At 39.3% G+C, this 24,093-nt stretch overlaps 3 protein-coding genes across 3 annotated transcripts in view; 1 reads left to right on the top strand and 2 right to left on the bottom strand.

Moving 5' to 3' along the window:
* The window catches only part of RAD50 (DNA repair-recombination protein (RAD50)), a 34,143-nt gene extending 22,516 nt beyond the window's left edge, over positions 1-11,627 (bottom strand). Inside the window, exons 1-16 of the mRNA XM_078578444.1 lie at positions 11,394-11,627; positions 11,225-11,311; positions 10,961-11,128; positions 10,533-10,708; positions 8,883-8,997; positions 8,014-8,242; positions 7,531-7,709; positions 7,279-7,449; positions 4,460-4,564; positions 4,244-4,351; positions 3,946-4,157; positions 3,756-3,848; positions 3,304-3,431; positions 2,535-2,649; positions 2,324-2,453; positions 1,998-2,207 (exon numbers count right to left, since the gene is read on the bottom strand). Coding sequence (XP_078434570.1) covers positions 1,998-2,207; positions 2,324-2,453; positions 2,535-2,649; positions 3,304-3,431; positions 3,756-3,848; positions 3,946-4,157; positions 4,244-4,351; positions 4,460-4,564; positions 7,279-7,449; positions 7,531-7,709; positions 8,014-8,242; positions 8,883-8,997; positions 10,533-10,708; positions 10,961-11,128; positions 11,225-11,311; positions 11,394-11,516 — 2,349 coding nt within the window. The 5' untranslated portion in view covers positions 11,517-11,627. The remainder of the gene's footprint in view (positions 1-1,997; positions 2,208-2,323; positions 2,454-2,534; positions 2,650-3,303; positions 3,432-3,755; positions 3,849-3,945; positions 4,158-4,243; positions 4,352-4,459; positions 4,565-7,278; positions 7,450-7,530; positions 7,710-8,013; positions 8,243-8,882; positions 8,998-10,532; positions 10,709-10,960; positions 11,129-11,224; positions 11,312-11,393) is intronic.
* A 7,252-nt stretch (positions 11,628-18,879) lies between these two features.
* On the top strand, positions 18,880-22,935 carry LOC144705547 (uncharacterized). The gene is made up of 8 exons (XM_078578286.1): positions 18,880-19,133; positions 20,028-20,172; positions 20,248-20,416; positions 21,133-21,403; positions 21,487-21,752; positions 21,992-22,207; positions 22,284-22,389; positions 22,644-22,935. Exons 1-8 carry the CDS (start codon positions 18,983-18,985, stop codon positions 22,709-22,711), a joined length of 1,392 nt encoding a protein of 463 aa, XP_078434412.1. The 5' UTR covers positions 18,880-18,982; the 3' UTR covers positions 22,712-22,935.
* A 176-nt stretch (positions 22,936-23,111) lies between these two features.
* The window catches only part of LOC144705542 (UDP-glycosyltransferase 75C1-like), a 2,986-nt gene continuing 2,004 nt past the window's right edge, over positions 23,112-24,093 (bottom strand). Inside the window, exon 2 of the mRNA XM_078578282.1 lies at positions 23,112-23,880. Coding sequence (XP_078434408.1) covers positions 23,170-23,880 — 711 coding nt within the window. The 3' untranslated portion in view covers positions 23,112-23,169. The remainder of the gene's footprint in view (positions 23,881-24,093) is intronic.

The following is a 24,093-nucleotide window of genomic DNA, read 5'->3' as shown; positions in this document are numbered from 1 at the left end:
CATCGAATCCAATATTTGTGGATGCTCCATCAGACCAGAGGATGGAGGAATTTTTGTGCATGCTGCATTCTTTGAGGGTGCTGCATGTTTGAGTCAATTCTATATTTTTCAAGAATTCATTTCTTGATTTGGTTAGAATCATATCAGTATCATTGCTGGCAGTTGACCTCTATCACGCGGAATGCTCCTAATTGCCAGCCGGCTGGAAGCAGCCGCCCGCTCCCAGAAGCTATCTCCACCTATAAGATCTCCACCACACCAATCAACCTTCTACCAAGAAGATGCCGAATCCCCCTTCCTCTGTGCTTATTTATAAGCTTTATTCAAACCCCTCTTTTTCCGCCCATGATTTGGAGGTTATTGTTCTTGGTCAGCAAGTGTTAATGCACGCGCTGATCCCCATCCACAGGCCTATTCCTCGTTGGTTGCCCTCTCTTCATCCTTTTCATTTCACAGCTCAATGTTGGTACAGTAACATACCCTTCAGTATGACAACAAATCTGCGATCAGCTTGGCCCATGATCCTATTCAGCACGACCAGACTAAACACATGGAGATCAATTGCCATTTTATCAAGGATAAGCTTGAGTGCAAACGTATTGACGTTGTCTAGATTCCCACCAAGCAACGATCGGCTGATCTCCTAACCAAAGCCCTGTCTAGAGACCATCATGAAGCTCTGGTGTTCAAGCTGGGAATGTAACACATTCGTTCCTCAGCTTGAGGGAAGGTGTTATTGTCAGAAGATACCTGAATTTCTTATTCAACATAAATTGTTGTTTTTTGTGTTTCTTTCTGTTAAACCTCTGGATCCCTATAAGGTATTTATGCCCTTATGAGATCCATCTTATAAGATCCATCATATTGGCTCCCTGGGACCCAATCATGTTGTAACCCAATATAAATATTGGGGTTCTACGTGGAATAGGGAAGAAGAATTTTTTGGTGTTTTCCTTCTGCCGGCGAGCGTTCAGACAGGTAGACCAAGGGAGTGTCTGAGGATCAACATTTATGGCAGTATTCTGTAGCACGTGCAAATCACATGCTACACAGTTTGAGGTCACAATTTACATTATATAATTAACCGCTGTACTCATATTGGGTTATGACTAATCCAGCCCAATACTTTAATGTAAATTTCAGTTACATGAGAAATGGAAAAGATAGCCATTTTTATCTTTCTTTCTCCCGCTACTTATTCCTCAATCCAAGTTGAGAACATTGATGTCAATTCTTATTAAAGGGAGAGGAAGGTGGATCAAGAAAAATGTTTTGAAGAGGCTTGAGAGAGGGGAAAGAGGAACCATAGCTTCAATAACTTCTAGGCTTCCCTCCCAAAGAGAGAACTACATCTATTTAGAGGGGAAACAAATCTAAAATGTAAAATGATGAAAATGCCCCTCGTGGAATGAATGACAAAAGTACCCCTCTTGGTCTAGTATGACAGGTTGCAGTCATCACTGGGAGGGGAGACGACCATGGATTCTTCAGCAGCCCAATGTGCCCCAATCCTTCCATAATGAAGGACTGCTAGAAAATGTCCAGTTTTGGGCTTGGCAGCAATCCCTTGAAGTTGGCTCGCACATATTGGCCAAAACGGGTAGCCTGCCTGTCAGGCCAGTTGGCTGGTCCTCGCCTGAGTGGGCCTTGAACAGAAGTCCATGGTGGCAGCAAATGATAAGGTTTTGGCAACACACTAGACGAATCTATGGTTGTCACGAGCCAGGGGGAAGGACAGATACCTGTTCCTGAGTTGAAAAGCAGCCAACATACAACCTAACTTTTCCTTAAATAACTTAAAATGTTGAGTATTGATGGAATCTTATATCTCAAAACACACTTTTTCATGGCAAATAAAACATTGCGATTTAACTTTGCGTGAAGGAATTGAGCTGGCAAAAAGAAGGAAATTTCTCATTCGTCATGAAGCTAAACTGAAAGTAAATAAACCAAAATAGACATCTTAAATATAAAATCCCTGAATAAAGATAAACTACATCATCAAAAGCTTGGGATTTCTGCTTCAGCTCCTCTGTAAGTTCGTTCAAATTTTTCTCAGCTAAAGGAATAGTTTCTTTCCCCAATTTGATGTACTCCTCATAAAGCATGCGCAGCTTATCCAACTGCTGAAAATGTGAATCAGCATCTGACGATTCTACAGCCAGCAGCTTCATATGCTCCGCAGAGCTGGCACTTTTGACCCTTTGCTGAAATCCACGAGAAATTAAAGCACGATCAGAAGAGTTTGCGCAAATATATACCTCACATTGCATTAGAATAAACAAGAAAAGAAAATTCCAAAATAATCTGATAAAATGCTTGCCTTCCGGACAAAGTTATCCTCCTCATCAGGCGAGAAAGAACGCTCACAGCAAGGGCAAATGTGGTGAGCTCGTGCAACTCTCTCAAATGGCTCAAACATTTGCCTCATTCCATCGGCGATATTGTATTTGCTAATTAGGAGACAATGATGATGAGTATTTGAGCATGAGAATGAACTACAAAAGAGCTACGTTCAAGTCAAGACAAATAACCTCTTCTGTATTTCTCTTTTGCCCATGGCGTCAAGCAGAAGACTAGGAAAGGATTCAATATTGGAATATGAAGAAATCAGGGACTGGAGTTTTGAGTCGATAAATCTTCGTTTAGCTGCACCAAAGGAAAACAGAAATTACACGTTGATGGAAGTCTGTCCAAGGGAGATGCCAACTTAAAATTAAGATAGAGACATAATCCTAGAAGACATGGCACACTGAATGCAAAGTCAACGCATCCCAACTTCAACAAAATCCTTCTCTTCACACACTGATTTGGTGAAGCCACACTCTATCCACATTCCCAACTAGGGAGTAAATGTCAGAGCCGCTTAAAGGTAGAAAACAGAACAGCCAGAAACAATGTAATAGTCATGACAGTCGTGGATAAAACTAAAAACAGTACATAGCTAACAAACTCCAGGAAAATTAGATACAAATCAACGGAAACACCTGGATGCCATTAAAATTTATTTTTATCTGACAACAACAACATGATAAGATATCCCGCATGCCAACATTCTACCAGCATTCATAAGAGCATAAAAAGTCGTGTATTCAAACCCTTCAGAAACAGTTAGACGAGTCTACAGTTCTATCTAAATTCTTAAATTTATTTCATCATAGATACCAATTTAAGACGTCTTTTCAAACGTTTTAAACCATTACAAATGCCAACCTAGATTCCATTTAACTCCAATCGCCTAGGCAAGTGTCATGATAGAAACGTGATTGAGACATGACAATATAAACACGATCTCAAGCTTACCCTCCATGTCTTTTTGAAATTTAGTTAAGCTGATGTTGGTGTCTTTTATTTTCATCTGAATCACTTTCACTTCCTTCTCGGCATCAAGAGATTTAGAATGCAAAGCGTCATACTCTGTTCTTAGGGTCCTGCATTGATAATACTTTCATGTTTGAGATTTTGCCCTTCCGCAAAGATAATTAAAAAAATATATATCATTTTTACTACTAATCAATGTAAGCATTAATCATATAACTTGGTATGAAAATAAATTATAGAAAGAGATTGCATTATCAGATCCATAGTATCAATTGGATAAAGGAGGTTAGTAATAAATACACAGCTAGTCAATTTTAGTTTTCTACTGCTCTACAAAACTATTTCATCTCTATGATATATAAATACTTTTCAAGAGGCAAAATTTGTTCCGATCTAATGCTCATAGAAGAAGCTGGAAGAGATCGTAAGACAACCTGAAAGCATTTTCCACCTCCAACTTTAGATCCTTATCAGGAGGAAGCCTCCCCTTCAGAGCAACTCGAACTTTCTCCCTATGCTCGTCCATTCTATAAAATAACAAACATTTGGATCACACACATCTCAAAGTCTTCATATTTTGAATGCTTAAAAAAAAGTCTAAAAAGGAAACAGAGCGGAAAGTACATTTTTTTCTGTTTTAACTTGCAGGCATTTAGTTCCTCCCTTTTCAACTCCAATTTTACTCTGTCTTCGGAATCACTGGCCATGACATCTTTCTCACGATAAAGTGACTTGATCATTTGTTCCAGTCTAAAAAGTTCAGTCCTTTTTTCATTAATTAGTGATTCAAAATCTCTTTCACCAAGGGCAAGGGTCTTCCTTTCAACTTCACTTTGCTGGTGAATAAGGTAGAGAAAATTCGTAAGAGCAGAAATCGTTATCGTTTAAGTCAGATAGATCCGCTTGAAACAGAAAATTTTACCAAATTCTTCTCTCTTTCATCTATGTGCGAAAGATTGAGCTTTGCAAGCTCCCGTTCAGCGATATCACGTTCAGCCACTTTATCTTTCTTACGTTTTATAACTCCCACCTGCCAACAAATTATTATGCCACAGTACAATCCCATCAGATGATGTATTCAAGACAGACGAACAAAGAAGTATGTAAGGACAACCAACACACATTTTGGGCAACATACTTTTGTATCACCCTTCGCCAACCTCTGGCCTTCAATTTCACTGCATCGAGCATTGGTTGCAACATAACGTTCCCATAGAGCTTTGAGTTCCATCTCGTTTGATTGCTAAATGGACAAGATTTTCAAGCTTAATACCCTATTGTCAAACAAAATACGGACATCGCGTACAGGTACTATAAAAAGTTCACATTAATGTCTCATGAAAAATTTTGAGCTTGAAAATTGTCAAAGATAATTGGGTCCAATCGGGCCCCCAAAACATCCCCAAAATCGGGCCCACTTACAGGCCAAAATCGGGCCCGATTCCCAAGACCGACGGCTAGTTAAACTAGCCGTTGGAATAGAGCCGTTGGAGGGTCCAACGGTCATCCTCTCTTGTTCTCTATAAAAAACCCCTTCATAGGGGATGTAATGTTATCTATCCTTTTTCTTTGAATGAAAATTTCTCTCTTGTTCCATCTACTGTCTTTTGCTCTATCTTAGATGCTGAGCTCAAGGGAATCAGGCCATTTCGACAAAAATCATTCAACTAAACTCAAGTTTTAGTTAGCAGTGGACACGCTTCCTCCTCTAGATCCTTTTGTAATTTATTGTTTACTTTGTACCCTGTTTTATTTGAATATCGTAAGAGAATGATGCACTCCAACACAAGAAGATCAGATTCACCAAAAAAAACTGAAATAAATCTGCATACATCGTACTATGTTTTCCCTCACTCCCTCCATCGACGTACATTGCCATAGGATCCACACCAGGATCACATCACTGTATTACAGTGCCCTTATGAGATCCACTTAACTTAAGTAGGTCCTCATAATGAGCCATTATGGCAGACCTCTCAGCCTCATTTTTCGACCCAATTTTATAACGGAAATGATTGACTTAATGAAGAGATGAACTTCAGATCTTCTTAGTTGAGTCCCCTGTAAAGTGGCTACTGCGACCAAGGCTCTGGGATAGAAAGCAAAATCAACAAAAAATAATCCATAAATAAACCCATTAGCCTCTCATTTGAATAGAACTCCCCGCTTGAAACACAGAGACAAAGATGTTATCGGTGAATAGGAAAAAAATTGATCTGCGGACCCCCATGTGGGTAGAACGCACTTCTGATACCAGTTTATTTTTTGAAAGAGCTAGCGTTATACTACTAGATCTCATACTTTTTCAAGACCAACTGTAAGTATTTTATCTCCCTCATTACATTTTGAGACGAGAAGAAGAGATCAACTTCGACTTTCCAATTTGGGAAGACCTTTTTTTGTTCAACTTTGTCAGCCCAAGACACATAATTTTAGATATTTTACTTTCTTATCCCATAATGTTTTCTTATTTGTATTTTCTCTGCTGAGATCCGTAGATCCGGAATATCCAGATATGAGGATCTCATAAAGGGCCCAGTAGGGCACTTAGACATGGCAGCTCCTTTGTACTTCCATAAGAACTACTGAATTAGTATGGAAGAATATTTTCTATATCTGCTCCCTCACAACAAATAGTGTTCCAGGATCTGGAGGGCCAACGAAGAATCACGATTTTCAACAGGGTACCAGAGCTTTTGTAGCAATACCGCACTGCCATCATGGAACCTGAGCTCCAGACTCCTGACGCCATCCGACAATGGCAACAATTTCTGAGAATCGACAGAGGAAGTGTGGAATGAGACCAGAATGACGGAGACAGGAGACATGACTGGCTCACCTATTTGAGAGTCGGCAATTCATTAGATGACTGGCATAGAGCATGAGACTAGTCCAGACCGTGATTCCATGTATTCTGTAATCCTTCTGTATCAAATAATTCAACCTAAACCACTGGAGCCACTATGTTGAGCTTATACATGAAGGTCGAGGACTGAACGACCACCTTAGAGAGTTTATTGATCATATTTATGCAAAGTATTAGGCATTGAAAAATAAAAGATTCCAATGTCCAAACCTGACTACTAGGAATCTTGGGGGGAGATATGATCCATATTTTTTTCTTTCTGAGGACAGCAAAACAAAAATGGAACTATATCCAGAAGAACTTTTCCAAGAAGAATAACAACTGGAGAGTTTAAAAATTGGTGGGTAGGGCAAACAATCTTCAGCCAGGAGAGAGGTCTGTCATGGAATAAAACGTCAATGACAACAGGCCCGAGTCGACACCTGTGGCCTCTCAGGGAAGATCTTCCGGCCAAAAGTATTGAAGGCCCAAGTCGACGCCTGTCCTTTGACTTCCCTCCTTAGAGAAGAGGTATTTAAGGAGAAATGCAATAAGCCAAAATGACCAAAATACCCCCTCACAGAGTTTGGGATGCAACATATACCTCTGGCAGCTCGTTTCAGCACAGAGTCAAGTTCTTAGCCATTGCATCAGAAGCTTATGTAAGTTCTTTGGATCAAAGAGCTCATCTTTGACGATTGACCTATCAAGGCCATATGTTACATGAACCAGTTCAAGAGAGAGAACTGAGCCTGTTAAATTTGGTTGACATTTCATTTAGGAAAAACTTAAAGTTGGGATGACTAATGTATATACTTGCTGACTAATGATTACCCAGATAACAATTCAGGAAACTACTAAGCAAGATGAGACTACAAGATCTTGACACCCAGCTTAAGGGTGGTGTTAAGAATGTCACATCTTTATTATTATTTTACCCATCATTTTCATGTACTTACACATATGCCCATGTCACGCTAGGAGATGACTGTCGTTAATGGCATACCAGCTCGAAGGACATAAATGATGATTTTTTTAAGGCCCAATAGTTATAATAATAATAAAAAATTTGTCCCCATAAAAAATCATAACAATGTGATGGCAAACCAAACCTTTTTGTCCAGAAGATCTTTCTCAAGATCTAATAATCTTGATTTGATTCTATTTGCAAGGTTCATAGCCACCTCTCTGGTGAATGGAACACCTGGAAGTAGCCCAAGATTATGCTTCCTGAAAAGACTTTGTATAGCTGAATCCCGCTCACGTATCAAAGACAAATGAGCCTGAAACCATAAAAGGTTCGATGAGACAGAATGTAAAACCAAAGCATCATAAACAATAGTAAGATGACATATTCCAATTACATCCGCTTCCGCTTGCAGCTTGCCTATCTCCCTGGTTGAATCACTAATGGTCTGAGAAAGGAATGAGCTTCGTGTCTCGTAGTCATTCAACTCTCTTTCTAGCTTACAGATCTTCGATTCCAGGAGTGCAATCCTTTCTTCAAACTTCGTTTGCCACTCTTTCAGTTCCTCATCAGTATCTAAATTCAAAATTGATATTAAATAAACGAACGGCACATAAATGGTCCTACATATACGTTTATTTTTCTTGCCAGAAAGCACTGAGAAATCCACGTAGAGAAAGTTAAAATTCTTGCCACGGATTTTTATATCTTTCGTTTCACACGATTTATAATAGAAGTACAAGGCTAATGATAATAAAACAGGAATATGCGGTTGGAGCAATGTTTGACACAATAGATGGGATTAATATGGTAGAGGGCACACAGGTGATGTATTTATAGAATATGAATGTTTCCAAATCATATTTTAATGCTCACTGGCCTTCATTCTCCTCAGCTAGAGCAGCGTATTGTGCTTGTTGAAGTTTGAATAATGTGCTTCTAGTCGTAGTATGAGTGGATATCTGATCTTGAAGCGCCCTCAGCTCTTTCAATGTCGTTTCTGTTCTAGATATCTTTTCCTCAACATTCTGAATGCCAGATTCAAGATCCTTTATTTGAGTTTTCAGTAACTCGGTTTTCTCAAGGTCCTGGGCAACATTATCCCGAAGCTGCAAAGAGAGTAATGCCTAAAATTCAGGGAAAAATATTTCATATGATATGAGTCACTATTTATTAACAGTGTTTTAACTCTATTACCATCATTTCACTAGGAAATAAAACATGGATTAGATAAAGAACTATAAAATAAGAACATAGCACCGAAGAGCTATCATGAAGTCATCAGAAACCATTGATTCCGTGAGTTGCCCAGGTCTGAGAGATTAGGGTATGAAAGAGAATGAAACCTCGTTTTTTAGATTAGAGGGGGAAACACCCACTCATACAGATATGAGTAGGCCTTAGAGGGTCAAATAGTCATTTAAAGGGAGACGCATCCTTATAAGGCCTTGTAATGAGAACCTCACTGAATTACAAATAAAAGAAAAAAGTAGAAATATGAGGATAACTACGAAGCATAGGATTCAACGGACTGACATCTATTTTAAGTACAGAATTTTTCAAAAAATAGTTCTCTACAAAAAGACTATTGCTCGACTTTTTATGCTCTTAAGAGAGTGCAACCAAGGAGAAGTTCATAAATGAATGGTTCATCAAATTTTAGGTCAAGAAGAAGTCCATGTTCTCCAGGGAGAGAATTTTACATGAAGGATACCTACATCCAACAGAAAGTAAAAACTAATTCAGAACCTTGTATGCAGCATCTTTCAATATTTGAAGATTGTCTAGCTTCAGTTTAAACGTCTTAATCTCCTGTGCTTGCTCTTTGTGGAGCTTTTTTATGGCTTCCAAAGCCTTTGTATAGCTGGTGATCAAGTGAAAAGAAACAAGAAACGTAAATCCTGATATCTCTATTCGTGAACATAATAAAAGACTTCTACACAAGGTAATCCAGACACATCACAGGGCTGAGTATTAAGAAATTCAACACCCCAAATGCATAAAAATAACTGGAATCAGCAGTAAAAAGGTCTTTTTGATAGCTCGCTAGTAATCTCACAAGTGTAGGACAACAGGTGCACTGAGTTAGAGATATCGAAAAGCAAATGCTAAGCTGAAGGAACCCTATATCGTTATAATCTCTGCGTTCGATGAAGATCAAAGAAATGTCATTCGATGTGTACTTCATAAAATGCAAGGGATGTGAGAGAAATCACGGTTAGGAAACTAAGAATGAATTTTCACTAGAGAGAACCATAGGAAAATGATTTTTCACTTGATCAAAAAAACATGTCAGGAACTTAAACACAATCCTGCCAAGAATTGAAGATGGTGAGGAAGAAAATCATCAGAGGAAGTATTGACCTCTTTTACTCTTTTTTTCTGGAATGAAGTTACTCAAAAGTGGTGGAGTACAAAGGCTATTTGGTGATCGACAGTTTTAAGAAAGGAATGTAAAATATCTCCTGAAACCGTAAATTTTCTTCTTTAAAACTGTTACTTCCGACACGTAGTAGTTTAAAGGGGACAAAGGAATTCTGTAGAAGGGCAGAAAAGGTTACGACATGAGGTGAAAAAACATCACAAAATACCAGTAAAATGTGTTCCACGCGTAACTTTCTCTGAAACATAAAAACCCCCAGGGTCGTGAAAGCTAGAAGAAAATTTCGATTTTTTATATAAGTTTCCAGTCCATTTCTACGTAATAAATTGAATGCTACCTGCCTTTCAGAACAATATGGTGACCATCAGAAGACTTAATCCTTAGAGACAGCATAAATATGATAATATCTAATTTAAACAAAGATGTTAAGTCGAAGAGAAGCAATAAAACAAAGGGATGCTATTTGGGGATCCTTATGGCTAGAGAAGGATCAAACCGATGAAAAATACTCCCAAGGTAGCTTTTCAAGACTACCCAAATATGGATCACCTTTTCAGGAATGCGCAGATAGAACAGAGTTATTTTATTTCCCCTATCACGTATACAATTTTTTTTTTTCGACGTCCATTGAATAGAGTTGATCTACAAGTGGCGCATCAGAAACCCATTTACTTCTCACACTCAAATAAATCCTCCTCAGTAAGATCATACAAAACCATGACCAAGAAACAATATAAGTAGTGTTAATTGGTTCAGGCATGAATCTTTCGGCAACAGGAAAATATGGCCGCAAAGAAAATGTTCAAAGTTGTAGAAATATGAAGTGATTTAAGAGGTTTCTTCCTGCATAATTATGACAAGAATGAGGTCGCTTAAAAGACTGAATTTCTTTAAAGGCCGACCTAATGATTCTAGCCGTTTATATTGCATTAGAAAAGAAGGCATCTTAGAATTCCATATGTTCCGTATACATGCGCAATGCAAATTAGCAATAAAAAATGGAGGCGCGTGGCTACCGTGTGGCAGAAAATATATCATCAAATTTCTTCTTTAATGTGGAGGGGTCTTGCAAGGGCCAGTTGGAATCATCCTGGTGCGCAAATATCACATTCTCGAGGATGGCCTTGGAGACGCCCATTAGAGCAGGAATTTCCCTATCCATGTCCGCACACCTATAGCTGAGGCAAACCTTCTGCTATGGGGTTAAGTATTAGGAGAGAGAACAACTGAATTCCCAAGAGAGAGAGGGAAGGAAATGGAAGAAAAACATAGCAGAATCATTAAAAAAAACAAAGAAGACAAACCACACTAGGATCATTGTAATGATTGAAAACTATAAATAATGAACATATTAGAATCATTTTAAAATTTTAAAGAGAAACCGTGTCAGAATCATTAGAAATTGTAAAGAAAAAACTATAAATCAACACTGAAAAGATCGGACCTCTCCGGTGTGAGGATTGATAGTCTGAAGAACACTTTCAATGGCCTTGAACTCCATTTTGGAAGCCTTCTGCGTCAACTGAAAGGACCTTACACAAACAACGTCCTTACCAGCAGCCGTCTTGAACCGCAACTTGACCTGGGCCTTCGTCTCCGTCTCACCCGCCACCTTCAGACAACCAATAGGCTCACCGAAGACCCCAAAACGAAGAAACAACGATACCCAAAAAAAAAAATTTTTTAAAAACTAAAAAATTGAGCTCACCTTGGGGTCGTGAATGAAACTGTGGCCAGACCTGGCGTTTGGAGGCAGCTCACCGGTGCAAGACAGCTTCAGACACTCGATGATAGTCTGATTAACCATCGAGCGAGAGGAATCAAATGCAACGCAAACAGAGCAACGGAGAGAGAAATTGAAGAGCCTTCGTTCTTACAGTCTTCCCGGCGCCATTGGGGCCGACGATGAGAGTCAAAGGCTTGAAAAACGTGATGACATGCTTGTTCTCCGGATCAAAGCTCCGGATTCCTTTGATGAGCATTTTGTCCACCGTACTCATCTTCGATCTGCAGAAACAAGCAGAGCGGCAGAGCGGCAGAGCGTTGCTGGCGAGCGCGGGAGCAGCAAGAACGACGATCGCAGTTGCCCCGCGAAAGGGTTTTAAATGAGATTTTGAAACCGCCCCTGATCCTGTTTTTGATTGTTTCAAAAAAAATCAGTGTAATTTTATTTATGAATGCTGAATCAATGGAATTAAGGATGAACGAAATATTTTGTTACTTGGAAATAAATAAGTAGCAATTAAGAACACAGCTTTCGTATATCTCATCTCATCCATCATAAAATTTAAAAACAGTGCAACCCATTTTTTATCATTTTTTAACTGGGTCATGCATACAGCATAGAGGAATTACTCTTCCACTAATATGTCTTGGAACGAGAAGAGTTTTTTAAAAAAAATATGCCATATTTTCTGTTAGTTAACCCTCAAATTTGGTCAAGTTTCCAAGAGATTTTCATAATTTTTTTGGCTTCACTGTTTTCATTGCTATTTCATGATATTAAGGGGATCGGTGTGTTCATTTTGTTATCATATATTTTATAATTGTTATCATGTTATTGAAAGAGAAAAATATAGTTTATAAATAGAAAGATAAATAAAACTTTAGATCTTATATGAATTTGGCCTATTTCATAGTCCATTTCGCGAGGCTAAACTCTTCTTCCCATTACCATGCAACTTGTAAACATAATAAGAAGTTCATACAAAGTTTGAGACTTTTTTGTCTTACACTTAATCCAGTTTCCATGTCACGTAGGACAAAGCTATGCAACCCATTCGATATAACTACACATTCCATTCACACGTGTGTCAAAATATATAATCTGAAGCATTGATACCAAAAAAGGTGCTCCAAATTATGATATTTTATAACATTCTTGAAGCTTGATTTTCATCCAACTTCAGCCTTAATGATATCTTTTTTATGAAATCAACTTTAGGGTCAATAACGTGTCATTTCTATAATTTCATGCAATCGGTAACGGTAATATTTCCTTAGAAGACGGTAAGCAAAACTTGAAACCACAAAATCAAACTTTTGATGATTTATGAATTTTGTGAGGAGGAAAATAACAAACTTTAAAATATAGGAAGATAATAATACGAAGATTGATAGTTGTGTGAATAAATATAGGTGGTGTGGATAAGTAGAGAATGAGGATATATTTACATATAAGTTATGGAATATCTCCTGAAGTTGTCCCGAAGGTTTGTGTAAATGGTGTTCTATAAATATTTATGTTGTTGTCTGAATATGTTATGGATTGTTTATTCTTTCTTGGTCAGATAATAAAATATAATCTGTAGAAATAACTTAAGGATTCAGGTGAGATGTCACCATATAAGATGTATTTCTAATAAATGGCAAAGAACTAAAATAGTTCTTGATTGTATAACTAATGGAGTATCTCGTTAACAAAAAGAAAGTATAAATAATAATAATTATTATATTTTCTAATAATAACTTACAAACTTATGTACCCTAGTTGTGATATTATTAACATTAATATTAATAACAAATACTCTCCAAATAAAATTTGGAATAACTTTAAAACTTCCCATTTGGGACTATTAAAGTTGTTTTAAAAAACATGAATTTGGCAGGTTGAGTATCACATAATGAGTGCGTGAATCCATTTTAATACTTTGGATTAAATAAATTAATTAATATTCAGCTAGTATATTTTTGTGTGTGTTTCAAATGGGACATTCATCGATCTTGTTGAGAATATTTAATACCTAATTCACTATATGCGAGAGAGTTAAAACCTATGGCATGCATATAAATATTTCCATTATGGAAATAAATTATCTCGAGTTGGATTCAAATATAAAGAAACAACCGTGATTGTATTTTATTTTTTATCAGAAACTAATCGCCTTTCATATGTTTTAATATCCTCCTTTCAAAATTATTTCTAGATCACATTAGTTGATATCACGTGATTATTCTCCTCTTCACCTGAATAAATTTTATTTATCATGAAAAGATGATCATTTCTAGGTTTATGATATTTTAATACCTTTTTAATTTCATCAATTTTGTGACCATGTTTTTGCTCTCCGGCCCATTTTCCTAGTAAAAAATTGCACAAAGTGTATGATTAATAGTTTACTTGAGAATTTTAGGAGAGATATGTTGGGTTCTAAAGGCCTTGATATGGATGAACAAATCAAAATGATACGTAGCGAAATACTTTTCTGAAATTGCAGGACATGGATAAAACCATGAAACAAAGTACCTCTGCACGGGTCGTATGAGTGATTAGTTAGATCTTGAAGCGAGACAAGTCGAGGTGCTCAAGTGTGCAACCTCTAGACGTATCCATGCTATCCTCGACACGTCGAATCTCCTCATTCTCGTTGATGAGACCCATTCAATCTCCGTCATCATCGTTATGACATCCCGAACGCAATGAGCATGGAGAGGGTGTGAGGGAAGAAGGGAGAAGAAGGAAAAAGGCCCATGAACAAGTCGGGCCTGGGTGAATTTCGTTCAGTGCCTTTCCCTATTTATACTAAGTGGGTATTTTTGATAAAAACCCCAACACTTAAGTATATATTTTGACGTCCAAAAGACCATTCGTGTGTGACCCTCTAGTCCTATGTATCAGTCTAGTCAATGACTCCAGTGGCCCAATAACCTTTATTGGCCTTCTAAGTTAATTGACTTTATCTTCATATAGATTAATTAATTTTGGATCGATTGAACCCAATCGATAGGTCGAGTCTCTGACACGTAGGGTGACAAGCTACATCTCGTGTTCTAGAATATACAAAGGAGTGTGTATCGACTCACTCATGGGACATGTTCGTCATCGGTTACTGTGTAGGTATAGTCCCTTATCCACTTGACGCTCCTTGGATGACTTGGGGTTTGGTCAACTGTCAAACCCTAATCGGTCATCCAAGTTAGTAGTGATGCATTCAAAAATCATCGGATAACTCTTCTCTGATATTTCATTGCCTTGGCCAAGGACTTCATCGCATCGTCTTCCTTGAGCTGTCACCTCTTATACCGAGGGTGGATGATCCCATCTTGAATTTTATAATCATCCATTTTTTAATCTCAAAATAGTCTGTTATATGAATGAACATTAAATCATCTTGTCATCAATGGGACATTTTCACTTCTAAAATACCTATAATTAAATTGAGAATAATTCGTACATGAAAGGTATAAAAAAATATTCTAAAATGCCTTGTTTTTTTGAAGAGTCTGCCCAATATTCCAACATTACCACGTTACCCCTTACACGTATGACTACATGTCTTGATCTTGTAATATGGTTATTCAATTTTTATATCCATTATGTATAAGAGACATCTTAGGTTCCATGCTTCTAACTTGGCAAACCATGTCCTTAGCTCTAAGTTACTTTGTTTAAAAGGACGAATTATAAAAATTACTATAACCATGTAAATATGCTCAAGATTTTTAAGAAAATTATTTAAAATTCTACAAATTTGTGATACGATCATATATGTATCTCTTGATAAAAGGGATAATTTAAAAGTAGACTATTAATCATAATGCCATAAATATTCAAATTTTATGTGGCATGCTTTGAATTTTATTTAAAAGTCATTATGTATTCATTACTAAACATGCTTAAATAGATACATTTATGACTTTTGAAAACTATTGATAGTTCTCATTCAAGTTATGAAGTGATATAATTTACGTGAAGATAGAAATAACGAAACACTTCTGTTGTTGGAAATATTATTTATACATTTAAAGAAAACCCTATACATAACCATCAATTCAATTTTCTCAAGTTACTCGTGGATATTACAAAATTCCAAGAACAAAGGCTCCACATGTATGAAATAACTTATTTAAATGAAATAAAATATTTTATATTTTTTCTTATCCACCTCTACTGTTTGGATGTTAAAAAATGGGTCAAATATACAATGACCTTTTGTAGGCATGAACTATTTTAAATCCATGTATTTTCCATAAAAATGTTTCTTTTGGCTCTAGGCCTTTTCAAATCATTGTATTTACATCCTTCGTTAAAAAAATGAAAAACACGTATTTTTATAATAATGATAATAATTAGTTGTGATTGAATTCCCTCTATTGTTCCACGTGATAAACCAGTACTTATATAACCTACATGTCAATCGAACTATGAACTAGAGGTCTCTTGACTTTCATTTGGGCCATGGCGGCCAATGCTCCTAAGATCATAGAAGCAATTATGCCAAAAAAGATGATTTGTTGCGATGTACATCCATAGGAACCAACACTACAAACACGTGACATATTCGCAGATAGAGATTTTAGGCCCAAAAGAAAGGAATGATGTAACCAGGGTGGGTGAACCCTTGTAGATATCACGTGCCCACATATATTGAGGAAATTAATTATCATAACATAAAATTTACTATATCAGATATTAGTCACCCTTTATTTTTTGTACTTAATTCGTGTTGGATTATAGTTTGGGATATTTATCTAGTTTTATTTTCTTGCTATGAACACCTCTTTAGCTTGTCATTTTCTGCTTTTTTTATAATAAGTACAACAATTATTCGATATATTTTCCAACACATATGTTTATATGGCTTAATTTACTATAATTACGTAAATGTTATATATTTATGAGTTGTATATAACTGTTACTGCAATCAACCAAATTGTTGGATAGAAATATGATTTGGTGGTTTAGAAATAATATGATTTCATTTTTGAAATTATTTTATGCCTTATCAATATATCTCATAGTTTTCATCTTTATATATGACAACGCCAAAAATTTCCACACATTGTTTGGGGAAAGTGTTTAATTAATGTAACAATCCAGTGACATAAGTCCTAACCTTTTAGTTACGTGATGATGAATCTTCTAACATAAACAAGCTAAGAAAAGTGAATGGAATAAACAAGCCCAACAGACAAGAACACGCACATACCAATTGAATCCCAATGTATATAAGATTCAAGAGATTTATGTGGAAAAATCTATCGTATCCAATGATGATGTAAAATACGTATTTGGGATAATGTATAAACCTTTTGCACTGGTAATTGTGGGCGAGACCATATATAATTGATTCATACCAATCCTCTGTCATCCATTGGCCACACATGACAATTAGGCTTTAATGTGACCCTCGATGTTCAGGATTTTTAAATGATAAATAGCATCCATATAAAATGGTGAAGGAATATCTTTCATCTAATTGATAAATTAATTTTGTCTTTAATTATAGGACCAACATTAAAATAAACCTCATCATACATAATATTGTGACATGAGATTAAATAAAGTGTAATGTGGAATCATCAAAACAGATTATAAAATTGTATTATTTCACATGTTTTTAGAGTAATGGAGGTCATAATAAAAAGATAAGTCCGTAGCGGATAGTGGTTTAGGAAATCCCATGTACTTTTCAACAGGTAGAAAAGTGACTCTCAATAGTGGATTACCATTGCCAAAGTTGAGATACCTAAATAATCTGTTCCTCTCTCGAATTGATTGATACAATAATCTGACAATGGCCAATTTGGGAAAGTACTGATTGATGCTACACGATAGGTCATGCTACAGGTTTTTAGGCAGCAATGATTAATATTGATGTTATAAAGTTAGATTCCATAAAGTAATCCTAAATCAATAAAATAACAAATGTTTATTTGCCTCTGCTTGATCTAAGTTTTCTATACATCATGTATTCCCTCTTCCTTACTATCTCCTTATTGGATATACCATCCAGGCTGGTATAAAATTTTCCATTCAATATTGTGATCAACTTTGTGCTCTGGAATTAAATGTCAGTCGCCCAGGAAAATGGAATCAAGAGATTTTTTCTCAAATAGATAATTGGAAATATTATTCGATGGAGCAAAAGTGTAAATATAAAATTTTGGCGTCTTCACAAATAGTGTAAAATAGAAAAAATCTTTTTCTGGGGAATAAATGATGAGAGACGTTCAACCACACTCTCCTCATTAACAATTAAAGTTCATTTGAGCTTATTTTTATCCCCAATGAGATAAGCTATAAATCAATGAATAATCTCAAATATGCTAAAATACGTCGATCATGAAAATTACATAAAAATTAGGTCACCGTAAAATATATTTATAAAAATATAAGTAAAAAAATGATTGACTGAAGCTTTATCAGATAATTCCAGGTGTATAAATTGACTCATGAAAACAATAATCTGAAGCCTCGACAGAAAAATCTCCAAGACGATTCATAGCTTTAAAAATAATAATATAATTTACATTATTCAGGAGGACGCATAAAATGGGGTTTCTTTTTTCTCCAGGAAACTTTTCTTCTACTCCTTTCCATCAATCCGAAAGCAAATTCTTCCTTGTTCAAAAGTTCAATTAATTTTTCAAATAATTTATGACACTTTTGAACCTTTTTTAGACCAAATTTTAGTTAAGCCCAGACCCGGAGAACCAGAACAAATTTTATACTGAACTGAGCCTAGCCTGCACTAAAATTTGAGGAAGGATGTGATAGGGACCGGATCTAGTTTTTGCCAGGACAGAAAAATACAAGCGTTAAACAAATACGGTTAACCTCAATCACAATCTATTAGTCATCTGTCTTGTATTTATTTATTTATTTTTCCTTGTTCTGTTGCTTTAAGCCTTTAACTCTGTTTTGTTTCCATGTGGGAAAGGCGATGGGCAGTAGTCAGTAGTCAGTACAGTAGTCACCACTGTTTTAAAACATTCTTTAAATGTAAAATTTATCCTGCGTCAATTCAGTAAAAAAGGATCTTCCTACTCGACAAAACATCAATTTTTTATTTTCCTCCCGTCGGTTCAATACAAAAAAAGAAACCGTCGTACTGAGTGAGGATCATGCGGGGTATTTTGAATCTACCCTTCAGTCAAGATTCATGTGATTAATGCCCTTCAGACACCAAAGAATCCCAGTGCGAGGGGTATTGTATTATTATAATCGTATAATTTTTATTTTCGAGAAATTCTTTTCTGGAAAATCGGTGGGTCGGTGGTAGGCCCCACGCCTAGGGAACGCCAATCCGATCATGATCGGTTGGTCGTCGGCGTCGAACGATCCGATCGACTTCCACCGTCATTCGATCATCCAATAGAAAGTTACCACGTGTCAACGAAGATGACATAGCCATCTGGTGGGACCCGCAGATCGATCGAGATACCCGATCGATCGGACCAGATCGCGGTCTATCGTCAGTCGAGCGATCCGACCATCCAATGGAAAGCTACCACGTGTTAGGGAGTGAGGGCTGTCAGCTGGGGCCCACCGGTCGATCGAGATAGCCGATCGATCGGATCGATCGAATAGCCGAACAGTGCCTTTAGGCTGTCCCGTTAAAAGGCTTAAACGGGCGCTGTGAGAGAGCTCTGAGCGAGAAGAGAGTGCTGTTCTTCGTTGGGTGGGGGTAGATTCAGAAGAGATCAGAGGGGCTTTCGATTCTCTGATCTTGGGTATTCGAAGATGGAGCTTTTCTACATCTTGCTGTTCGGAGCGTTGTCGGTGGTCGTGGCGACGTTGGAACTGAGCAAGGGTAGCAAGGATCGCATCACTACTTCCGCTGCTTTCAACTCCTTCAAGAACAACTACCTCGTCGTCTACTCTCTCATGATGGGTATGCCCTAGATCTCTCTTCTTGCAATCTCTCTGTCCAATCCCCCCGCTGGATCTGTGTGCCGGTAATGTGGGGTGACCCAGATCTCGGACCGGAAGGAGTGGGAGCTTGGTACTGTTGGAATGGCTTCGTCTATTGGCCAGATCTGGAATCCCTGGGCCGGTTACAATGGAGAAATCCGGGTTTTGTGTGTTTCTGGAGCTTGGCGAGATTGAAGTAGGAAGGGTTCTTGCTGAACTCAATCGGGTTGAAGCTGATTGATCGATACTTGCCGATTATGCTCTTCCTTCTCTCTGTAACTGGAGAAAATTCTGATCGATTCGCGTATTTTTTTGGCAATAGGTCCATGGCAAAGTTGGGCAGCCATACGAGGGTATTGAAGAGCTGAATACTCTAACCGTTTGGACTGTATTTACTCATAAATTGGTAGATTAAAGCGTAGTGCCTGAATAAATCTTCAGAAAGTTCCAATGGCGAGTTGATTTCCAGAGGGTTAACTGACATTCTTGAATTAAGTCACAAGGTAGTCTAACCCTAAATTGATTTGCTGAGGATCCGATCGCATCTTTTTGTCTGGCTGATGGACCATTTTTTGATGTACAACCCGCTTGGAGATGAGGTTTATTTCTTCCATTGCAACTATTTGTTCGTAACTATGTTTCTCCTTTTTATAGAATCAGAGTTGAATGATGCAAATGTAATCTAAAAGCTTTTTGGTTTTAATTGCTTCGTGATTTGCCGGTGGTGGTAGGATCTCACTCTCTCAGTAAACAAAAAATAGAATATTAATAACGAATATGAACCCAGAATTTCAAAACTATCTCTTGGTATGCTGAAGTTTTCTGTTAAAATATGATCAATCTAAACTGATGTGGTCTTCATTTCTGGCTGCAGCTGGGGATTGGTTGCAGGGGCCCTACGTTTACTTCCTCTATAAGAGTTATGGGTTCGACAAGGGGGACATCGGGCGGCTCTTCATTGCCGGCTTTGGATCCTCCATGCTCTTCGGCACCATCGTCGGTTCCCTGGCTGACAAACAGTGAGCTCTTATCATGGACTTTCCACTTTTGGCATTCATATATTATTAACCCTTGAATTCTCTTTCTTAATTCAGGGGCCGGAAACGGGCCTGCGTTACCTACTGCATCACCTACATCCTTAGCTGCATAACCAAGCACTCCCCTCAGTACAGGGTCCTCATGGTGGGCCGCATCCTCGGTGGGATTGCGACGTCTCTTCTCTTCTCTGCCTTTGAGTCATGGCTTGTTGCTGAGCACAACAAGGTCAATTCTTGTTTTTTCTTACTTACCGTGGTTAATTTCACGCTTATTTAGTTCTTCTAAAGCCACACCTTTTACAAGATCATGCTTTGGGTCTCCTCCTAGTCGCCTAATCTAGTCTCTGGTTATGCTTACCTTGTAACTGATGAGGGTTTTCAGTAGTGCTTGCAGACTATGATGAAAATTGCCATCATCATCCAAAACCCCTCATTGTCCACAGCTTGGTTGACTATGACAATCTCATCATCATCATCGTGGTCGCAGATGAATGATGATGGGGATGCCATTTTTGCTATCCTCTCATCATCTAGTGAGGTTAACGCAGGAAGAGTTATGAAATCTGATAACAAGTCGACATGGCTGTCATCATCGGCATCCTACATACAAACGAGGAACAATGAGGATGACCATTTCGTCAACATGATCGTCATCCTCGTGAGGTCAAAGGATTGGGAGGATGATGATTCATCTTGTCCTGTCATCATCAGCGTCCGGCAAACTGTAGTTCCTGAGGTGATCCAGTTCAATATTTTTTAGGAAAGTTTATCAGCTGCCCTCGATGGTGATCCACCTGTCCCAGACTTGAGAGATTGGGTTGGTGTTGATTCCGATGCCCTTGATTTCCTCTGTGATTGGTTTTATCCTTCTTGTTTTGCTAGCCTTTCACGGGTATTTAACTTGATCCTCTATCAGCTAACGACGTGTAATCATGGTTGCAGAGAGGCTTTGAGGTGCAATGGCTATCGTTAACCTTCTCCAAGGCCATCTTCCTTGGAAATGGGCTTATCGCCATCATAGCGGGGCTCTTTGCCAATCTCTTGGCAGACACTCTAGGATTTGGCCCGGTCTCCCCCTTTGATGCGGCTTCCATTTTTCTGGCAATCGGCATGGCAATCATTCTGTCATCGTGGACAGAGAACTTTGGCGACCCCTCGGATAGCAAGGACCTACTGACCCAGTTCAAGGCCGCCGGTGTTGCCATTGCCTCGGGTCTGCCTTCCCAGACCAGTGATAAAATTATCTCACCCCCCATTGATTATTAATTCCTATGCTTTGAACTTTATGCTGATCAGATGAGAAGATTGCCCTTCTGGGAGCCATCCAATCTCTGTTTGAGGGGTCCATGTACACGTTTGTGTTCTTGTGGACGCCAGCCCTGAGCCCAAATGAGGAGAACATTCCCCACGGCTTCATCTTCGCCACATTCATGCTTTCCTCCATGCTGGGGAGCTCCATTGCGTCAAGGCTGATGACCAGGGCCTCGCTCAGAGTGGAGAGCTACATGCAGATCGTCTTCGTTGTCTCTGCCTTCACCCTCCTCTTCCCCATTATAACCAGTGTACGTATTGCTCTGGACCTTTCCCATACTCCTCAATTTTTCTAGATAATGGTGATGGTGATGATGATGGTAGTGGTGGTGGTGGTGGTGATGATGATGATGGTGGTGGTGGTGGTGATGATGATGATGGTGGTGGTGGTGATGATGACGGTGATGATGGTGGTGGTGAGGATAATGGCGGTGATGATGACAGTGGTAGTGATGGCAATGATGATGATTGAGTGTTTGGTGTTTGGCAGTTCCTTGTTCCGCCATCAACAGAGAAAGGGGGCAGCATCTCCTTTTCTGGGTCTGTGCAGCTGGTGGGCTTCTGCGTGTTTGAGGCCTGCGTGGGGCTCTTCTGGCCATCAATCATGAAGATGCGGTCCCAATATATCCCCGAGGAGGCGAGGAGCACGATCATGAACTTCTTCCGGATCCCCCTCAACATATTCGTCTGCATCGTCCTCTACAACGTGAGTTTGAACTGATCCGTTTACTCTCCTACTTCTTTGCATGGAAGGTTGACGTCATTGTTTCTCTCTCTGCCAGGTCAACGCCTTCCCGATCACGGTCATGTTCGGTATGTGCTCCATCTTCCTCTTCATGGCGTCGATCTTGCAGAGGCGGCTGATGGTGGTCTCCGAGCTTCACAAGAGTAAGTTTTCATGACCTTCCACATTTATGGTTCCCGGACGTGGACGATGGACGGGACAGGACGAATTTTGTCCCGTCTGACGTCCAGAGTAAGTTCAGGGACGAAGGACGGGACGGTTTGTCGTCCTGTCCAGTCCCACGACGAAAAAATCGTCCTGTCCGCGTCCCTGCACTATATCCACATTTGGGGAAAAAAACCATCTTTTCATCTCCAGTCAGTGCATTATGTTTTACATTTCTTGCTTGTTCTTGCAGAGCCCGAAGACTGGACAGCGATGAGGGAGAGGGATCCAGAGGAGGAACCGCTGGGCCATGACCAATGAGTAAAGGACCTTGGGACACTCCAATAAGGACCGTCAAAGTCAAAATCCAAGCCAAAGTCAACGACTGACAGGAGTTGAAAAGAAACAATCCCAACTCCAGTAGAAGCTCTCGGCGAATTTCCATTTTTTTATACAGTGGAACCGGTCTACATAATTTTTTTTTCTCCCTCTAGTTGTTGCTGCAAACTTTGGGCGTTATATGAGATTGTTATCCAAATTTGGCCTGTCTCCCTCTCTTCCTCTATGTTTCTCCAAATGTCCATGATAATATGAACAAAAACGTATCATCTTAAAGCAAAATCGACCAATATAATACACATTATATTGTCGTCATCGATCTATACTTCGTTGATGGCCGCCTCTCTTCCTCGATGTTTCTCCAAATGTCCATGATCATATAAACAAAAACGTATCTTCATAAAGCAAAATCGACCAATATAATACACATTATATACTCATCACACGACGTGGGCGGAGGAAGAACGAGAGAAGACCGCCGATTCCTGGTGGATTGAATCAAGGAAGGCCCTCAGATTACGATCGGACGAACCGCCGGGGCGGACGGCTTCTCCAGCCTTCAAGCTCCAGAGGAGGGCGTTCTTCCTTATCTCGCCGTCTGGCTCCATGGCGAGGTCAACGCATCGGCGCAGCTCCGCCGCCTCGACGACGCCGGCAGCGTTGACCCGCGCCGTAACGCCGACGCGCCACGTCGCCTCCGCCAGGCGCGCGTTTGTGGGCTGCTCCGTCCACTGCGGTAACCCCACCGTGGGTACTCCGCACGCGAGGCTTTCAATGGTGGAGTTCCAGCCGCAGTGGGTGACGAAGCAGCCCACCGCCGGGTGTGCGAGAACCTCCACTTGGGCGCACCACTCCACCAGCTTACAGTCCTCCGCCGCCGCCGTCGCCGCCCGCGATCCCCTCACCACCCACAAGAAGGGCCGCCGTGACTCGGCCAGCGCCAGCGCTATCTCCTCTCTCTGTCGCTCTGTCGGCACGGAGACGCTCCCGAAGGAGACGTAGACGACGGACCTCTCCGCCTTGCTGCTCAGCCAGTTCAAGTACTCTTCTTTGGCCGCTGGCTCGAGAAGATCCCCGTTGTCTTCCCCGTTGTTCACGGCCGACGGCAGGAGAGGGCCTACCCGCACCAGCTCCACTCCCGCGACGTGTACCTGTTAACAGTCGTTGTAGGAACACGACTTAAATCCAGCACCAGAGCATTCTCTAACATTACTTACATTCTTTACAGAAAATAGAATGCCGAGAATATCATTGAATATTCATTAACCTGTGCGTTGTACTACCCAGGCCGGATCCTCAAGTACCCGTGCACTCTTTAACTTTATTTACATTCTTTACAAAGAGATAGAATGCTGAGAATTGTA

The sequence above is a fragment of the Wolffia australiana genome, chromosome 7, assembly GCF_029677425.1.
Source record: "Wolffia australiana isolate 7733 chromosome 7, ASM2967742v1".
NCBI lineage: Eukaryota > Viridiplantae > Streptophyta > Magnoliopsida > Alismatales > Araceae > Wolffia > Wolffia australiana.
This window is presented reverse-complemented; position numbering and strand designations above follow the sequence as displayed.

Bases quoted from the DNA above. Each gene is read 5' to 3' on its own strand.
- LOC144705547 (XM_078578286.1), top strand. From the start codon at position 18,983: ATGGAGCTTTTCTACATCTTGCTGTTCGGAGCGTTGTCGGTGGTCGTG. The intron at 20,417-21,132 runs GTCAATTCTTGT...TCATGGTTGCAG, and splicing joins TTGTTGCTGAGCACAACAAG to AGAGGCTTTGAGGTGCAATG. The intron at 21,753-21,991 runs GTACGTATTGCT...GGTGTTTGGCAG, and splicing joins TCTTCCCCATTATAACCAGT to TTCCTTGTTCCGCCATCAAC.